This window comes from Grus americana, chromosome 2 (assembly GCF_028858705.1).
Source record: "Grus americana isolate bGruAme1 chromosome 2, bGruAme1.mat, whole genome shotgun sequence".
Lineage (NCBI taxonomy): Eukaryota > Metazoa > Chordata > Aves > Gruiformes > Gruidae > Grus > Grus americana.
In genome coordinates, this window is record NC_072853.1 from 328,449 (window position 1) to 343,444 (window position 14,996).

At 50.1% G+C, this 14,996-nt stretch overlaps 1 protein-coding gene across 3 annotated transcripts in view; it reads right to left on the reverse strand.

Moving 5' to 3' along the window:
- Nucleotides 1–528: 528 nt before the first annotated feature.
- The window catches only part of NRBP2 (nuclear receptor binding protein 2), a 29,105-nt gene continuing 14,637 nt past the window's right edge, over nucleotides 529–14,996 (reverse strand). Inside the window, exons 5-19 of one of the 3 annotated variants that reach the window (XM_054815435.1) lie at nucleotides 14,788–14,828; nucleotides 14,601–14,695; nucleotides 14,305–14,328; nucleotides 13,879–13,962; nucleotides 13,142–13,197; nucleotides 12,282–12,377; nucleotides 9,801–9,933; nucleotides 9,518–9,620; nucleotides 9,329–9,379; nucleotides 8,802–8,937; nucleotides 5,524–5,577; nucleotides 4,999–5,062; nucleotides 4,027–4,082; nucleotides 2,751–2,805; nucleotides 529–1,838 (exon numbers count right to left, since the gene is read on the reverse strand). In XM_054815435.1, coding sequence (XP_054671410.1) covers nucleotides 2,788–2,805; nucleotides 4,027–4,082; nucleotides 4,999–5,062; nucleotides 5,524–5,577; nucleotides 8,802–8,937; nucleotides 9,329–9,379; nucleotides 9,518–9,620; nucleotides 9,801–9,933; nucleotides 12,282–12,377; nucleotides 13,142–13,197; nucleotides 13,879–13,962; nucleotides 14,305–14,328; nucleotides 14,601–14,695; nucleotides 14,788–14,828 — 1,011 coding nt within the window. In that variant the 3' untranslated portion in view covers nucleotides 529–1,838; nucleotides 2,751–2,787. Of the gene's footprint in view, nucleotides 4,083–4,998; nucleotides 5,063–5,523; nucleotides 5,578–8,801; nucleotides 8,938–9,328; nucleotides 9,380–9,517; nucleotides 9,621–9,800; nucleotides 9,934–12,281; nucleotides 12,378–13,141; nucleotides 13,198–13,878; nucleotides 13,963–14,304; nucleotides 14,329–14,600; nucleotides 14,696–14,787; nucleotides 14,829–14,996 lie in introns of all 3 variants that reach the window. The other 2 variants (XM_054815434.1, XM_054815433.1) reach the window with 2 other exon arrangements.

Genomic DNA, 14,996 nt, shown 5'->3' on the forward strand with positions numbered 1-14,996 from the left:
TGGAACAGGGGGTTGGATTAGAGGATCACGGAGGCTGGAAGGGACCTCTTGAGATCTCAGGTGGTCCCACCCAACCTCAACCTTCTGTGAGAGCAGCCTGTCGCGGACTGGAAACACCCTGCAGTAGCTGGTTAATGAACTCATCATTGCTGAATGCGGCACAGCCAGTAGCAGGGAAATCCATTGGACAAACTGAGCTGTGACAATGTTAAATCAAATAATGAATTCAGTTGGGTGAAATGTGTTGAAGAAGAGCTAACTAGCTCATTGGGTAAATGAAGCAGCTGGTATATGAAGGAATTTCTCAGTTTGCAGAGGCAAGTGCAAACTTGTTCTGGGGAAAGTGACTTCTGAATCAAGCAGCTATATCATGTTTCTCCACTGAATTCCTTCTCAACCCAATTTGCCTGACTTTGTGGGTAAGCATTGAACTCAGAGAAGCTATTTCACATCATCTTAGTTTAACTGGAAGAGTGACTAAGAAATTATTGAGCAGTTTGCTGAGTGGAGTGCTCTGATGAGATAAGCTACTTTCAGTGGCTTTATTGATTTGTCAGTTTGTAAAGTTGGCACAGCATAGCACAACTGGGAAATACAGCACAAGTTGGCAGCTCAGCACAGCATCCTAGCATGGCAAACCCAGCCCGGCATGATACAATTGGTGCAACACCGCAAAGCACAGGCAGCGTAACGCAGGCAGCACCGCAGGGAGGACCTGGCACAGCGCAGAACACCAGCACAGCACAGCATGATACAGCTGGTTCCACACAGCACAACGTGAACAGCATGGAGTAGCACTGCATGGTTTTGCGACACAAATAACTCCTATGTGCACTTTCCACCAATTGAACCTGATGTGCGCAGCAGCTAAGATGACTGCCCCTTTCTCCAGGCTAATGACTGAAGTTCCAAACATCACAGGAGAAACAGGGAAGGAAGAGACATCAGGGGTTTTCCTCTTAAGATGCCTTGAGATTTTGGAAGGCCATAAGACAAATTCAGGAATGGCAAGGGTTCTGTTCAGCACCAGTGAGGTTTCTGCTGATCCACGTGTTTGGATCCAGCTGGTGGGTTTGGATTTCTGGAATTTCTTCTCATTGCATATCAAGTCCAGCTCACATAGTTCTCTCTTTAGCTTACACCAAGATGCGCAATTCTAATTAAAAGGCATCACAGTGGTTCATCTGTGCTGGGGAAACCTTAACAAAACAGGAGAAACTGGGTATAAAGAATGGAATGTGGCAGATCGGAAAGTGCGGCAGAGCTTTCCAAGCTTGCTCCTCTCCTCCCTTCTGCAAGTATTACCAGCTGGCAAAGAGGAAAAAAAATAGCTTTGGGACCTGCAGTGAAAAAAGCTTATCATTCCCAGAGGGAAATTTATCAGTTTGGGGGATTCTTGCAGCAGCTTTGCATCTTCACAAACACCATTGGGAAGGGGCTGCAGGGGGTGCTACCCCCCCCCCTTTACCCCTCCCTTTGGCTTCAGGAGTGGGGACCAGAACATGTACTCCTGCTTGGTCCCGACTTCTCGTGATGCACATGTAATTTCTCATGTTTGCTGATTACTCCTCCACTTGCTGTTGCCTTTTCACACCACAGCTCAGGCATATACCCCTCAGGACTGCAAAGCTTCAGCCAGGAGTGAGTGGCCTGGTCAGTCCTGCTGGAGGAAGTTCGGTCAGGAGCCCCACAGTGTCTTCTAGTCTGGTACACTTCCCATCCCCTGTACTACAGGGGGACCACTCTGTCCCAGACTGCAGCGAGGTGACTCACAAGGGAGGAGACCGGTATTTGTGGAAGGCATTTTCCAGGAAGTTAGCCAGCTTTTCACAGTCGTCCTAAAATAAAAGAAAAAACACACCCACAGATCAATTTGGCTCGGCTACCTTGGACATCTTCCTTACACGATTCCATCCCAAGCCACCGATTTCACATCTGAGTTTTGATATGGGAAGAGAACAACTTGCAAGCACATCTGGAACATACTACTAATAATTATCATATTTACTGAATTAATGCCAAATGACCAATCAAGAACTTTTTGTGTTAGGTGCTATGTAAAGACAAAGAGCAGACAGTTCTTTGGAGCTTCCAATCTGAAGGAACGTAACAGGTCCAGCTTCTTTTGTTTAGTTTAATTTCAACTTAATTAACTGACCATTGGATCTAAAGTTATTTTCTATGGCTATCTGTTTTATATCCTCACTGCTAACAAAAATAAAAATTAATGTCACTTTTTGTTGGTTTGGCAACTATTTTGTACAGAAATCTCTTTTCTGACACATTTGGGAGTAGGTGGGTTTTAACATAATTAGAATGTTTATGCCTTAAGAAAGAAATTACTGAAATACACAATGATATATAAAGGATGCAAAATACCCCCCCCCTTATATCGTAGAGGGGTTTCGGAATTGCCAGAAACAAACTCAAAATTGTCACTCAAATGAGAAATGCAGAATCAGTTGTTTTCTTGTTGTTTAGAAGCACCCCTTTGTCACTCATGCTACTAAATTACTACTTTCAAGAAAAAGACCTTGGATTTTGAAGACAAGATTTGTAAGGCATAAGGTGGTATCTTTTCTTAGACCAACCACTATAGCTGGAAATCGATACGAGCATTTGGGTACACAAGTCCTTCAGGTCAGAAACAAGCAGCATACTTCCCAGCTAAATACAGGCTCAGGACATTTGCTCAGAGTTTAATGAGGTGTGAATCAGTTATACCAGCTGAGAGAAAAGGCAGTCGGTACCTGTGGAGTAGAAAAATCTTAGAGAGGGGAAGACATGTTAAAAGGAGATTATTTCCTAGGAGGAAGAAAGAGAAAAGGTAATTTACAGTCCATGGAACACAGACCCGTGTGAGGTATATTCTACAGCACTCGGTTGCCACAAATGCCATGTATTTTCCAGAGCACCAGAAAAAGCACCCAGTGTGTCAGTGCTGAGCTGCACAGTCAGCATGCTCAGATGAAGAAAGGAAGAAAGTCTAAATGTACTTTTTTCCAGGTGTACTCACATACATTTTTCACTCAGTGAAGCTGACCCCTTCCTTGTCTAATGTCAGCAATCCAGAATGAGGAATTCTCCAAAACTTTGCCTACAGTCCCAGAATTCCTAACTTGTGCAAGATGAAAATAAATATATTTTTAATTCTCTCCATGCTGCCTTTCCTGGAGGCTACGCTGCGGAGTATTCTGAATGACTGGCCTGGAGTTAGGCATGAGCAAAGTATGGAAGGGAAAAAACCCAACCAACCGAAAAAAAAAAAGGGTTTGTTGTCACTAACTGCAGGGGGGGCAAGTACAGCACAGCGCTGCAGGTTGGCCTCTGTGACTGCTCTCTGGGTGCTGGATGTGGAGTGGAGGAGCTCTTACTCCTCTGAGGCATGAGGTGTGTTGAGCTTTAAGCCGCAGGCAGCTAAAACCACCACGCAGCCGTTGGCTCACTCCCCCCCAGTGGGATGGGGGAGAGAATTGGAAAGAAAAAGGTAAAACTCATGGGTTGAGATAAAGACAGTTTAATAGGACATAAAAGGATGATGATAATGATGATGATGATAAGAATAAGAATATAGTATACGGAACAAGTGATGCACAGCACAATTGCTCACCGCCTGGAACCAACGCTCAGCTAGTTCCTGAGCTATGCTGCCTCTTGGCCAACTCCCCCCAGTTATATACTGAGCATGATGTCATATGGTATGGAATATCCCTTTGGCCAGTTTGGGTCAGCTGTCCTGGCTGTGTCCCCTCCCAGCTTCTTGGGTGCCCGCCACCTTCTCCTTGGCAGGGCAGCATGAGAAGCTGAAAAGTCCTGACTGCTTGGCAACAACTAAAATATTAGTGTGTTACCAACATTCTTCTCAACCTAAATCCAAACCACAGCGCTATACCCGCTACTAGTAAGAAAATTTAACTCTATCCCAGCTGAAACCAGGACAAGGTGTCACACAGATTTGGGGACGGCACTCGGTAGCACGGCGCATGCACGACTGAGATGAGAAGGAGTGGCAGGAGGCTTATTTACCTCGTGGATGAATCCATAATGCACCAGCTCTGTGGCCAAGTCCTTGGAGTTATCAGCTGCAGAGACAAGGAACGGTGAGAACATGAAAGTCCATACATCTTGTAGTTCCTCCTCTAGCAGTGCCCCTGTCCCAGCCCGCAGGACACCTGCATTATGCTTCATTATGCTTTAGGGACACATGCTGTATACTTTTGGTTGGCCAAGTAATTGCTAAGTAATCCTGGGGCAAACAGAGCACAGAGGTGGGTGGCAAATGGGAGTTGAACAAGGTACTGGGCAGGAATGAGCTCCAGTCCCAAATCACACAAAGCACAATAGTTTTGGCAATGTGTCACTTTGAGATTTTTTGCTTGTTTTGGCTCAGCATGAAAAGCAGGCAGGCCACTACCTGTAGGCAGAAAAACACAGGAGCTGGTGAAGCAGCAGCTCCCAAGCATTAATTTCCAAGCTTTATGCTTTAGTTTTGGGTGTAAGGCAGTGAAGGGACTCCAGCTGCATGGCCTCCAGAAGGCTCCTGCGTGTTTTAGGAAGGAGCCTGCTGTGCTGAGTGCCCTTCCCCAGAGCCCCGGGCTCCCTCAGAGGAGAGGCCACCTTCTCCTTTGAAAGGTATTGCAGAGACTGCACCACTCTTGGGACCGAGAGAAGAATGCACTAGTGTTACCCCAAGAATTGCACACCACATGTCCCAGGGTGAAATGCATGTTCTTGATGGCCACTGATTCAACTCCCAGCGTTCACTTTAGAGTGCACGTTACTACCGCATGTCAGAGGCTATAAGCTCACAGTCTGCGTGGATGAGAACTGGTACCACACAGATATTAGGGTTTAGTCTGCTCTCCCAGTACAAGAAGGAAAGAAAAGCTGCCTGTAAACACAATCTCTGTCTAACACAATCTGAGCCTAAACTTGACCAGGGCCACCAAGCAATACTTCTGCATTCACGTACAAAAATTTACTTGCAAGTAAACCTACTGGGCAGCAAGTCGTAGCTCAGCTGTCGATGCAATTTGTCCTCCAGGATCAGCAGAAGAGTAAGCTGCAGAAAGAAGAGAGTGTTCTTTATAAACACCAGTTTTTCCATAAGAAAAAAGGTGCTGACTCTTCCACCAGGACTAGGAACTGCTGGCAGTGGTCAGCAGGGAGGATGTTAGTAACTGCCAAGATGCTAGATGTCTTTGGTACAGTAGTTTGAGTGTCTTAGAGGAATGTTCTCTCAACAGTTAGAGCTAACCTGCAACTGTTAAACTAGAAAGAAGTAGAGTTAAAAGATGTCCAGACAAAGATGTCAAGGTCTTTCTCTCCTGCAGAAAGAGAGGGCAGGCGGCTTTGTTCTTCTTCGAGTTTCTTTTATTATAAAGGGACAAGAGTAGGTCCTCTAGGTACTGCAGTGAACTAGCTACTACTAGACCAAATTTTTTCCCAGTCAGATGCCAGAGATGGGTACAGAGAACAGGTCTTGCCCCAGTGCCTCATGCAGAATAGGAGCTGAATACTTACATGCCACTGGGTCTTGTCTTCGTTGAGCTCCATGTTACATTGCATTTGCACCACCTAGTAGAGGCCAAAATCAACATCAGCTTGGACACAGTCCCTCTGGCTCCCCCAGGCCTGCTTTACTTCTGCTCTCCAAGCATGACTCAAATTCCTACTTACACCCCTTAATTCCAACTGCCAGCCTGACCTTGCCCTTCTACCCACATTTCTAGGAATTGTCCTGGTGGAGCAGCTGAGGGTTAATTTGGTCCAGTATCCAGCTAGAACTGTGGTCATCATCAGCTCACTGAGAGGTGGGTAAGGGAGCCCTGCGCAAGGTACAGTTCTGGGAAAACCAGGGTGAACTCTTCTGCTCCATTTGCCAGGGGTAGGCTTCCCCTCTAAAGCTCTGCCCAAACTCTTGGTTACATTTTAATATTGTACTTGTTCATGTCCTTATGGGATGACCAAACCTTAAATCAGATAGAAGAGCAAAACTGAAATCTTGAATATTATTAAAATGACATATGGATTTTCTTTTGGAAATCCCACATTGCATTGCAGAATATTCAAATATGTTAGATAAATTGGCATTTTATTAATATGTCAGCTTTGAGTTCCTATGAAGGAACTGGGTCAGCTTCAAGCTTCAATATGTCAGCTTCATCCATTCTATGATTCCATAAGGTCCCATGAAAATGGTTCACACCAGAAGTTGTGCTGTCTGGGCAAAGGAAAGCCAAAGAGAGCATGCAATTGGTCAGCCCAAAAGACAGGAAACCTGGTGAGGAATCAACATCCCTGTTCCATGAAGAGTTTAACAGGGTTTCATTTATATTCCTCGATTTCAAGCTTATGCTCAGAAGTGAGCTGTATGCTTGTTCCTTCCTCTGACCCAGCACCTCCCTATGACAAATATCTCTGGGCATTTAGCTCTCTCAGTCAGGAAACTCACTGTCCTGTGACCTTTATCATCTCCAGGCCATCCACTTCTCCAAGAAGAGCTGACCAGTGTGACTGTATGCCCAAGGTAGCTGCTCCTTCCTTATGCACTGTCTGGCTGCGTGCTCCTTTATATACTGAACCACACTGAACTGCACAGCATAGAATCATAGAATGGTTTGGGTTGGAAGGGACTTCAAAGATCATCTAGTTCCAACGCACCTGCCATGGGCAGGGACACCCTCCACTAGAGTGGATGTCTTGCAGACATCATCAAAGAGAAGGCTGATGATGTTTGAGTGCATCATTGCCACCTGGTCCCCACCTTTCTATACCTGATGTCTGTGATTAAACAATCATTTAGGTGGGAAGGGACATCAGGAGATCTCTAGTCCAAGTCCTTGCTCAAAACAAGACAAACAGTGAATTCAGACCAGGCTGTTTAGAGCTCTGCCCAATTGGGTTTTGAAAACCTCCAAGGAGATTCCATAACCTCTCTTGGCCTCTGGTCCACTGTTTAACCATCCTCACCATGAAAAAAATTTCCTTGGATCCATCCAGCATCCATATTCTGGTGCCTCCCAGAACAGATGAAGAGTCTGCACTGTACCTACACTCATTTGGGACTTGCAAGTTTGTCCAGCTGCAAGTTTTCAAGCAATCTGTAGAAACCCAGTGCTTCTGAGATTACTAGTCCTTTGTCAAATTGGGTAAAAAATAGTTGTTGAACACCTTGGTCAGACAGACAATGCAGAACTCTCCTTGGGGCACTAGAGGAAAAAGCAGCATATAACAAATGCAGAGGGGAAAAGACATAACATTTACATTTCTCTAACTTCTCCAATCAATCACCACAACACTTTCACTAAAAATAAGCACTGAGCAGTATGAATAAAGCATATGTTAAGTGCACTGGAAGCTGATTTTTCAGACAGATATGAAGAAACCACTGCAGATGTACTTTTTGAAGGGAGGCATTTCATGGGATCTTGCAGGAATAAGAATTAGGTTTAGCTCTACAAAGTATTTTTAACGTTAATTCAATCCAAGTATGAAATTGCATTCATATCATCCATGGCAACACAAAGACAGTGCCATAGGTGATGAACGATGAACGACTACAAGTGTCATTACAGGGAAATACCCGCACAGGGAAATACCGGGTACAAAATGGGTTTTAACAAAGAGAGGTGCACCCAGCCCGATCGGTTCCTCTGACTGCTCTCAAAGATGGCCGGCAGTTCAGGAGGCTGAAGCTGTTGTAAGAAGTGCCATGCCTGAGCTATGCCCTGATGATGGTGGCCAACAACCGTGTCTCCCCATATGCATGTCAGCAAAGGACAAATGCCAACTCCTGCCCCTGGGAAGGAATAATCCCTGGCGAGGACACAGCCATCCTGGCTGGCAGGAAAGCTTTACTGGCTCTGCTGGAAAGACTCTGGGGTCATGGTGGGGAGCAGGAAGGACATGACCTGCAACGTGCCATGGCCAACAGTGTCCTGGGGCACAGCCAGGACATTGAGGAAAATAATTATTCCCCTCTACTCAGCACTTGTTAAACTACATCTAGGTACTGCATCTAATTTGGGGCCCCCAAAACAAGAAAGACATTGATGAACTGGAGCAATGGAGGGCCATCAAAATGATCCTGGGCTGGAGTGCTTGCCCTCTGAGGAGAAGCTGAGGGAACAGGGCTTGTTCAGCCTGGAGAAGGGAAGGCTTTGGGGAACGTAATGGCAGCCTGCCCATATCTGTCAGGGGGTTGCGCTGCAGCGTTGAACTGCTCTGTTCAGCGAGGGATTACACCATGGTTTTGGAAGGCTTCACTTCTGCTCAGACACCCTCGCACTGTCGGTCCCTCCCTGCCTGGCACCCCTTCCACTCCCCTCGGGGCTCCGCAAACCCACTTGCAATGACCTTCCTGCCTGTGACTTCAGTGTCGGGGTGTGCAGTCTCGCCTGTGCGGTGCCAGGCAGAACAGGGCCTGATCTCAGCTGGCAGCTTGGCATGCCGCTGCAGCATCAGTATCAAACGGCGATGGCATTTCAAACATACACCCCAGCAATGAGGCACAGAACACAGAGCTGCCTGGGGACGTGTGAGGAGGGAAAGCAGAGCCAAAAAATCGGAGACAGTGGGGCTGCTCCAGAAGATCTCAGGTGAAATGGACCTCACTGGCTCCAGCCAAAGGGACTGCCGCAGTCCTGGGACAGCCAATGCAACAAGGAGAACAGCCCTCACCTGGGTTGGAGTTCAGTGCATGGCTACAGGGAGAGGCATTCCTGCAGTAAGGTGTCAGGAGTGGAGACCATCCACCTCCTCCCAGTGGAGAATCTGTCCCCACCTGGATCTGACCTTACCTTCCTGGTCTCCACATCAAAGGGCTCAGGGGTGGGAGTCTTGGCTTTCTGAGGGTCCTCCTGGGGCTGGGAGAGTGCACGTGGGAGGGCGTGGGGTCTGGAAACAGCGAAGTTCATCAGGGGATAAATCCCATTCCTGGTACAGACACAGAGGGAGGACAAACAGCTGAGCCCTGTCCTCCTACAGCCCTGGCAAAGGTCAGCTGTGGAAGACCATGGCCCAGACCAGGGATCGGCACCCACAGAGTGGCAGTGCTGGCAGGCGGGCAGCACGGTGAGGAACTGGCAGGTCACGGAGCTCCCCTCGCCCTGGCACTGCAGCCCAGGTCTGCTCGCCCCGGGAGGGGAGCCGCAGGCGGGATCACGCATGACCAGGTACTGCTGTGCAAATGGGACACTCTACATGTGCTGCAGCACAGTCCCCTGACCCTGGCTCCATGCTGCCCAGGGAGCTGAGGGCAGAGAGACGCTGGGGACCAGAGCTGGACTGACACATTACAGGTCAGCCAGCACCACCTTCAACCCACCTGACGTCTTCTAAGAATTTGTCAAGTTCAAGGAAGGAGACCTCTGAGTACCTGGGGGAGAAACAGAACAGGAGGATTACTGGGAGAGGCAGGATAGAAGAGCAGTGCGAAGGACAACTCTGCCATGACACCAGGATCACCAGTCTGGATGCAAGTCCTGGGTTCGAAGTCTCCCCCACTAATCCTCACCTCCACTGTGCTCCAGGCCGACCCTCTCTCCGTATCTCTGCCATCACCATGTTCAGGTCCAGTTCCTTTATCTTCTCCTCCACCACATTCTCTGGCATCAGATCTAGGGCAAAGGCAGAAAGGGGCTGTCAGCTGGGAGGTCCTGTAACATGGACTCTGCAGCACAGACCCCAGGGACGGTCTGTCAGTCACTGCCTTTCTGGCCAGGCTCTTCCACATCCTCAGCTCTGCCAGGGCAGCGATACAAGCTCAAATGGGGCAGAGCGGTCTCATGGTCACTCACACTGGTTGTTGATGAAGCAGTGTGCTGCCAGCAGCTTGAGGGAATGGACCTCAAAGAGCACCCGGTGGAAAAGCAGGTTGTTGGCCGTTGGTCGTTTGTCTGGGTTGAGGGTCAAGCACGACAGAATGAACTCCTGAGGGTCAAAGAAAAGGCCTAAATTGGAGGCAAAGCAGGACATTCCCCTGCTTTGTCCCCAGGGCTGCCAGCCCCAGCTCCCTCTCACGCTTGCATTTCCGGGGAAGCAGATTTGAGTGGCCGTTTCCCCCAGCAGACAGCCCCAGGGCAGGGCAGGCGGTGTACAGAGCACCCAAGCCGAGGGAGGCAGCGGTGCTCCGGGCAGGCAGCATGCTGCTGGGTACCCACCAACAGCCTGGCCGCAGGCCCTCTGCTCCCTGCTTGCTCTCCTCCAGGGAGGAGGATGCAGTGCAAGCCCAGCAAAGGGCTGTAAGGAGAACAGGCAGGGGTGTTTCCTGGCAGCCAGCCCAGATCAGCTCTGGGAGCAGCAACCCACCAGGAAAGACAGTGGCAGGACTGGAGAAAGGGCAGACTGAGCCAGCGGGAGGGATTCCTGACAGCGGCAGGATGGCAGGGATGCATCTGCCCATTTCTGCTCATTGATGGTGGAAAAGCAAGATCCTCTGTCTCTTCTGCATGCTGCAGGCTGGGGCCTGTCCTCTTTAACTGCTCTGTGCAGTTTCTGTACACGTCTCTGGCTAGAACTATTCAGAATAGGCGCAAAGACCAAAAAATGATCAGAAGGAAGATGACAGGGAGGGCACCCACACAACCTCACCTCTCGGAATCAGCTGCCCCAAAGACCGTCAGAGGTGAACAGTGACACCGGTTCCCCCGCTGCTAAAAGCTCGGCAGAAGAAACACTCTCTGGGACACCATGCAAACAAGGGGACTATTGCATCAAAGTGGGGCAGGATTTACTATGGAATGCCTGGGGGAATTCTGAGATCAAACGAGAGAATTTGGGGAGTGTACAAACTTATTATGGGATGTTTTGGAGATGGGCCAAAGGAAGAGCAAGGGAGGCGATATAGGAAAAATAAGGGTTAAGACTGTATAAAGTGCATGCAACTTTAAGTATCCTTGATGGTGTGTTCTGAAACCATAGTAACCAGAGTAGGACCTCTCAATGGACCGAGGATTTAAAACAATAGGTATTGTGATCTCTCAAGGGGCTAGGGGTTTAGAGAAACAGGACCCTTTTAAGTTACGTGGTTTAGAAAAATAGGACTTTTCAAGGTATTCTTTCCTTATTGTAAATGTATATAAAATATATCTAGCCTTGGAACAGTATCAAGAAATAATGTATCCTCAACTCACTTGTATTGATTTTAATACTAAAATGTACACCCCTTTGTGAATAATGAGCATGCTAATTAGAAGACCTCCCCAAATGTTTGAAACATGAAATAAAATGCATATGTACGGTGAAGGCGGGTGAAAGGCAGTTAAGGAAGTTTAAGAACACCAATCAGCTACATTTTGTTATTATAAAAAAGGCACGCTTTGATGTACTTGGGGTGCCGGCTGGTGTTAGATGCCCAGCACCCTATTCTGGTCAGAATCGAAATAAATATGTATCTCGACTCTGTATGTGAATGGCTCTTTGCACACCAGGTGAAGAACCCAGATTTGGGACCACAGAGGGGCTGAGGTGGGTCAGGGAGGAAAATGGAGCGGGATAAAAGGTGCCAGCTGCCTGTAAGTACGCTGCTGGTCAGTATACTTGTCTGGCTGAGCCCTGCATCTGATCACTTCAGTCTATCCTATCTTCTTATTAAATACTATTCTGAAGAATTTACAGTGTAAGTTTGCTCTCTATTCCCTGTGAGCACATGGGGTTGGTCCTCTAGTGAATGTCAAGCTGGAGTAGCTGGTGAGATGAAAGCTTGGGGAGGGGGCGTAGATACCAGACAGACCATGGGTCTGATCAGTAACAGGGAGACCCATGGGACGGGGCCAAATGCCACAGTGACCTGTGAAAGGGATTGCCCTGAGAAGCAGAATCCGGCTGTTCATGCTGTCTGCCCAGGAACACGGCACGCCCCTGTCTGTGCTGAACTGTCTGCGGTTGGCCATGTCTGTAAGGAGCGTGTGCACACATGTGTGCACGTGCACCCCTTGGGAATTCACACTCAGCCTTACTACTGGTAGGACTGGGAAACAGGGGTGAGGACCAGCCTCTCATCTCACCAGCCCAGGACAGGGGGAATCCCCGTGTCCTTCAGCCCACCAGATTCGGCTGCCCTTAGGTTTGCAGTAGGTCATTGTCTCTGTTCCCCTTTCCCAGCACTGGTGTAACCTGGAGCACGCAGGGATGCCAGGCTGGCTCTGATGTTCCAGATACCAGCCAAGGGGAAGGATGCTTATGGGATGATCTAAACCCCAGGACGGATGCCTGACCCATCTGTGGGTCAAGCTACAGCCTGGTGGCTCTGTCCCCAAGGCTCGGCCAGCTGCACTCACCCGCATGTTGGGATCGTCCAGAGAATGTCGTGCCCGCACGATTGCCTCCTCTGAGACCCGCGTGTCCCCGTTAGTCTGGATCTCCAGCACCGCCATCTGGGAAAGGAGTGCAGCCATGTCGGCATGCAGCCAAGCCCTGGCTCAGTCCTTGAGGGCTTCCCAAGGGGACATCCCCTGGCAAGGTGGCACCTGTGGAGCTCCTCACCAGGACACGCAGCCTGGCCAGGCCCTTCTCAGGTTCTGGCCACAACTCTGTCCAGAAGGTCCACATCTCCTGGCCTCCCCAGTGGTCCCTGGCCGCTGCATCCCTGCCCTTGGGACCCATTTCTTGCCTGCCAGAGCGTTCCAGGCTGCTCATGGGTTCCCAGTAGGACAGACACAGGAGGCTGCTCCCTGAGCACCATGCAGACTGGGGAACGATGCAGACAGCACCAACAGCCCCACAGTCTGCCCAGGCAAGCTGTGCTTGGCAGTGCACATCCTCTTGGAGCAGCGCAGTCTGTCCTTGCCCTCTGTGCCCTCCCTTCCCAGGGCTGTCACGGCCTCAGGAGGAAGAGGAGGCACCGGCAAGAGATTGCCAAGAGGCACCAGCTGAGCATAGAAGAGGTGAGCAGCCTGTTGCTGCACCCAGGGCAGGGTGGGCCATGGCAGCAGAAAATGTTCTGCTGAACACAGCAGAGATGCCTCCATTGCTGCAAGGAACCCCCACAGCTCACAGTGAGGTCTGGAAAAGAGCAGGGAGTCTCCTCGGGAAGCTCCTCAGGCCACCACAATCCCCAGCAGGCTCAGCAAGAACAATCCTGCCCTGTAACCAGGGGTCACTGCAGGTTCCCAGGTGCTGCAGCCATCCTCCTCCATACCTCCAGTGCACACATCCCAAAGGAGAAGATGTCCACAGCAGTCCCGTCAGCCTTTTCTGCAAAACCAAGCCAGAACCACATCAGGCCAGAGGTACAGGCCACCACCCACTCACTCTGGGAACAGCCCCCTGCCCCCTGTCTCATCCCTACAGATGCCTCTGCCTGCACACCCCTGCCCTCACCCCTGCCCACACCTCTGCTCATGCCTGCTTCCCCCACCCCAGCACACATTTTCTCACAGTTCCCTGCACAAACCTTTCCCATTTATTCCCCTCAAATTTATGCCAAAATATTCAAGATGAGGATCAAATCATGAGTTTCCACGTGGCACAAGGTTCTTTACTCCCTTTTCCCTTATTGTTGTAGCATTTTACATGCTTTACGTGTTCCTGAGCCATAAGCTGACCTTTTCAGAGCTATCTGTGGTCATGCTGAGATCCTGTTCCCAAGCAGTAATTGCTAGTGCACAGCCCATTCCCATGTAGGCACAGCTGGTTTTCCCACGTGCATCGCTCCGCACTAATCAACACTAAATTTTACCTACAATGTTATCACAGAGTCATTCATTATCACAAGATCTTCTGTGACTCATGGCTGACAGCTTTAGTTATGAATACACTGAATAATTCTGTATTGCTGCAAACATACTGCGCCCACGCCTCACGCAGGACCCCTTCCATGTCCCGCTGGGCACACACACTGCCTGCACCCCCCCAGCAGACAGACCCCGCACTCACGGCCGTATTCCGGGGGAAAGAAATGCAAGTTGCGTAGCTCTTCCCTCTCAATCCTGATGGGGCTTCGCAGGTCATCCGGGAGGGCTGCGTTGGGGAATGAGAAATGTTCTGCATCACAACTCTTCCAAGGTGTTTGCCCAGGGCTGTGAGCACAGATGGGTGCTCAGCGGTAGCAGGGATTTCTGTGTGCACTCCTGCCCACGCAGACCACCCATGGGGCAGTCGCTCCCCCAGGAGACCCCTCTGCTCCCATGATAGGAGCAGCAATTCCCTGAGGGACAAAGGTCCCCCCTGCCTGCAGAGCCCAGGACTGCTCCTCCATGCCGCAGTGCCTCACTGGTGAGAGGGACCCAAGGACTGCAGGGGACAAAGGTCAACCCAGGGACGGGACGGATGTGCTGGGAGAGGTGGCAGAGGAACACTCACCATTTGCAAACACCCTGTGCCAGACTGCCGGTCAGCGCCAATCCAGAAGCGGACAAGTAAGAAGTCATGGAGCAGAGGACACAAACAGAAGAGAATGTAACTCCAAGCCTTGCACGGGTGATGCACAGGTGATCCCCCAAGGGGCCCTGCAGCTCCCGCCTCTTCTGCCCAGCCAGAAGCCCCTTGACACACCACCCCGCACAACCCCACCACGTCCCTCGGCAGGCAGCTTCCTCCTGCTGACTCTTCACATCGGCACTTGGAGCCACGGGCCTGCAAGGGCAGCAGCTGCCTACCTGAACCAATCTTTATGAGCCCATTGTGCTGGATGAAGATGGTATCACTGGTGAGGTTGCCATGGATGATGGGAGGCTCACAGGAGTGCAGGAAGCTGGTGAAGCACAACGCTGCCCTGAGCACATTACCTGCGCCCAGCCCAGAGAGAAGCAGGGCGGCTGACAGTGCAAGTGATGGCAAGCTTACCTGAGAGCAGACAGGATCTGAGTGCACCAGCGCTTCCAGGCCTAGAGCAGAGACCAGAGCTCTCCATCAGACCAGACACCCATCAGAGCCCAGCAGCCAGGTCAGGTCACTCCTACCTACCCACGACTGGGGAAATCTGCCCTCCACTAGCCCTGCAGAGACTGTTACTCAAAGATGAGCCACACACTGTCCCAGTGACAACAGTCTCC